Source organism: Notothenia coriiceps, unplaced genomic scaffold (assembly GCF_000735185.1).
Source record: "Notothenia coriiceps isolate Sejong01 unplaced genomic scaffold, NC01 NC01_scaffold00000339, whole genome shotgun sequence".
NCBI lineage: Eukaryota > Metazoa > Chordata > Actinopteri > Perciformes > Nototheniidae > Notothenia > Notothenia coriiceps.
Genome location: NW_011333040.1, coordinates 18,036,445 through 18,039,229, shown reverse-complemented (window position 1 = coordinate 18,039,229; position 2,785 = coordinate 18,036,445). Strand labels below are relative to the sequence as shown.

At 42.4% G+C, this 2,785-nt stretch overlaps 1 protein-coding gene across 1 annotated transcript in view; it reads right to left on the bottom strand.

Annotated features, from left to right (window-relative positions):
* Window positions 1-1,965: 1,965 nt before the first annotated feature.
* The window catches only part of eif2ak3 (eukaryotic translation initiation factor 2-alpha kinase 3), a 23,510-nt gene continuing 22,690 nt past the window's right edge, over window positions 1,966-2,785 (bottom strand). The window contains exon 19 of the mRNA XM_010778540.1: window positions 1,966-2,148. Within this exon, the coding sequence (XP_010776842.1) occupies window positions 1,966-2,148 (183 nt within the window). The remainder of the gene's footprint in view (window positions 2,149-2,785) is intronic.

The following is a 2,785-nucleotide window of genomic DNA, read 5'->3' as shown; positions in this document are numbered from 1 at the left end:
CCTCACTTGAGGACATGCCGTTATGGAAATTGTCCTCCAAGTTTCCCTGGAGTTTCCACCCTTATCTCTGTGGGAGAACAGTCTGCATTTAAACCTTAAGGAGAGATATAACAGCAATAAATGACTCTTCTTCAATTGGCTGAATGGATGGATGAACAAACCTCAGTTTGACTTCCTGTGTCAAACACAGTCAAGACTTTACAGTAATCAAAACCCTGCAGAATAATCAAAAGAACTGCGCTTATTAAAATAAAAAAGTCGAAAGAAGAGAAGATAGAAAAGTACAATCATTGAAAGCACATAACAATTAGCAGTTTGTGTGTGAAGTTACAAACAGGTCATGTGACTCTCCCAGCGCTTGTTATGTACATAAAACAATGCTAGTGTGGATCACATGACCAACATCAGGTCCAGGTCCCCAGGAGACAACGTAAAGGGGATTAAACAGTTTCATCTTTGTGACTAAATGCTGATTTCCTCATCATGGGAAGGCTGCTGCACACCTCAGTATTTCTCGTGCTTCACCGGGAACACCAGCTGGACAGGGTTGGAGCACAGTAGCACAAATCCCAAACATGTGAGGTGAGTTATTAGTTACTGAAAAGTACACTTTACTGTCTTTCAAATGGCACTCTGGTCCTGCAGGCTCTACTGTGGTGCTAAAAGCAGGGTGAACCCCTTCCACTTGGGACCCCACACACATGAAGACAAACACTGAGAATAATTTCAAATAGCGAGTAGAGGTGACCACCGTCATCATCATTATCTGTCTCTGGAGGTCACACTATAACATTCAGCTATCCATTAATGGCAGAGATCGATCGTCTCCTCTTTGCTCCCCCTCTCACAGTATATCACACTATCTTACAGTAGCCTCATGAAAAAAGCCATTTACAAGCCATGGCGCCTTACAATATGTACAGGATTAATCAAACGTATCGTCTGTTTTAAGAAAGAACAGGATATAAACAGATTTTTCTTCATATGTACAAAGACGAGGTGTTGTAAAATGATTGAGCACCTCAGAGTCATTGTGTAAATTTACACACAGAAAAAACTGCTTCCAAGTATTGGCTTTAAGATAACAAACTCACGCCTTCACTGTGCGATCAGGAACATGCAGGAAAGAGACAGGAGGTTCAGCATTCATTCTAAAGGCAAACCATATCTGATGATCCGGATTCATAAAACTCTTCTCTACATCACCTTCTCTCGATTAAAAAAAACACGTAGGAAAAAGAAGACGGTCTTTTTTTTGGTCTCCCATATCAGGCATTTAGGGTGTCAGAACACCAGATAGTGCTCGCACCAGTGATCAGCGCTGCTCACTGGCAGATGATGATCAAGCATCGAAGGCCCCTCTGGAGTGTCCTCTTGGTTTTGATACCTGAGGTGTAGTGTGGGTGAGTGAACACTGGCTGAATGTTGGGAGCAAGCGGCACGTCAGGACCAGACCGGTAACAAGTGATATCCAAAATAATGTCCGAGTACCAGATGATTGAGTTTGTGAAGTCAGAGTGAGGAAAATGCCACTTGCTTAACAGGTAAAAATTTCAAAACCAATTAGCTCTAATGTTCTGTGGTTATAGCTGCGTCTACACTGGTACTTAATGCCATTTAAAATAACCACTCAGAATTATTTGCCTGTACCGCTTGAGCCAAGTCTGGTCGAGAACATTAAAGAACGGCTGCTCCTTTTAAAAAAGATATTTCGCTTGCAAGTGTGATTACAATTGGGAACGTGGGCAGCGTAATGGTGTGTGAATATGTAACTGCATGTGAGTGTGCCAAGGAGAGTTACTGTTCAGGACTCCAAAAATATAACGTCCTGCACATTTACTCGTCAAACTCGGCTATAAAGTCTGAGGCAGTGTGTGATTGCAGAGGGGCTGCAGACCAGCAGGGGAACATGGAGATCTTGGGACAGAGGGTTTACATATTGCGTTTTTTTTATTTTCGGGGCTTTCAGGTAGACGATGTCTGCCGTGACGGCCGGCCCATGGACGAGGCGCTGTAGGTGCGGGAGCGCTGCCTCACCACCACCCGCCATGGCAGCTCCAGCTCCTGGAAGAGGGGGGTCCCTGTGATCTCTACTGCCTCGGGACGCTCGCTGGGGCTCCAGGACAGCATACTGCGCACCATACTCAGCTACGAGAGAGGAAACACAGGACAGGGATGATTTTAGAACAATGTTGTGCTACTTCTTATATCATCATCACCCATTAGATTAATCCATTTGATTCATGTAAACACAAATACATACACTCGGCATGGGACCATCTAAAAATGTAATTTAGCAACCATCATGGCCAAAGTAATTGTGATTCACAATGTTAGTCTGATAAGAAATATGCTCAAAACTTAAACATACTGAAATCAAACTCCCTTATATTTCATAAGACTTTTGTTTCTTGCGTTAAAGATGGACAACATATTCCCTAGTGACCATCAATGTTAGTGAAAAACAAAACAATGATATTTTAAATGAGATGATCATTTCCCACACATGCTTGAATAAAGGATACATAAAAAAAATGGATGTGAATGTCATGATAATGTATGTTTCTTTTTCATTACATTTTTCACTTTGCTACCATAATAGGGAGCTGTGCAGTTTTTCCTGAAGTAACTCATTAGTATATTCAAAATGATCCTCGTAATGGAAAGTCACCAAGGTCCATTTTTTGCGGGTTTTTATGCGATCTGTGATAAAATCTCCACACACACACACACACACACACACACACACACAGAGAGATAACAGGGCGAGGGTACGTCCAGTGTT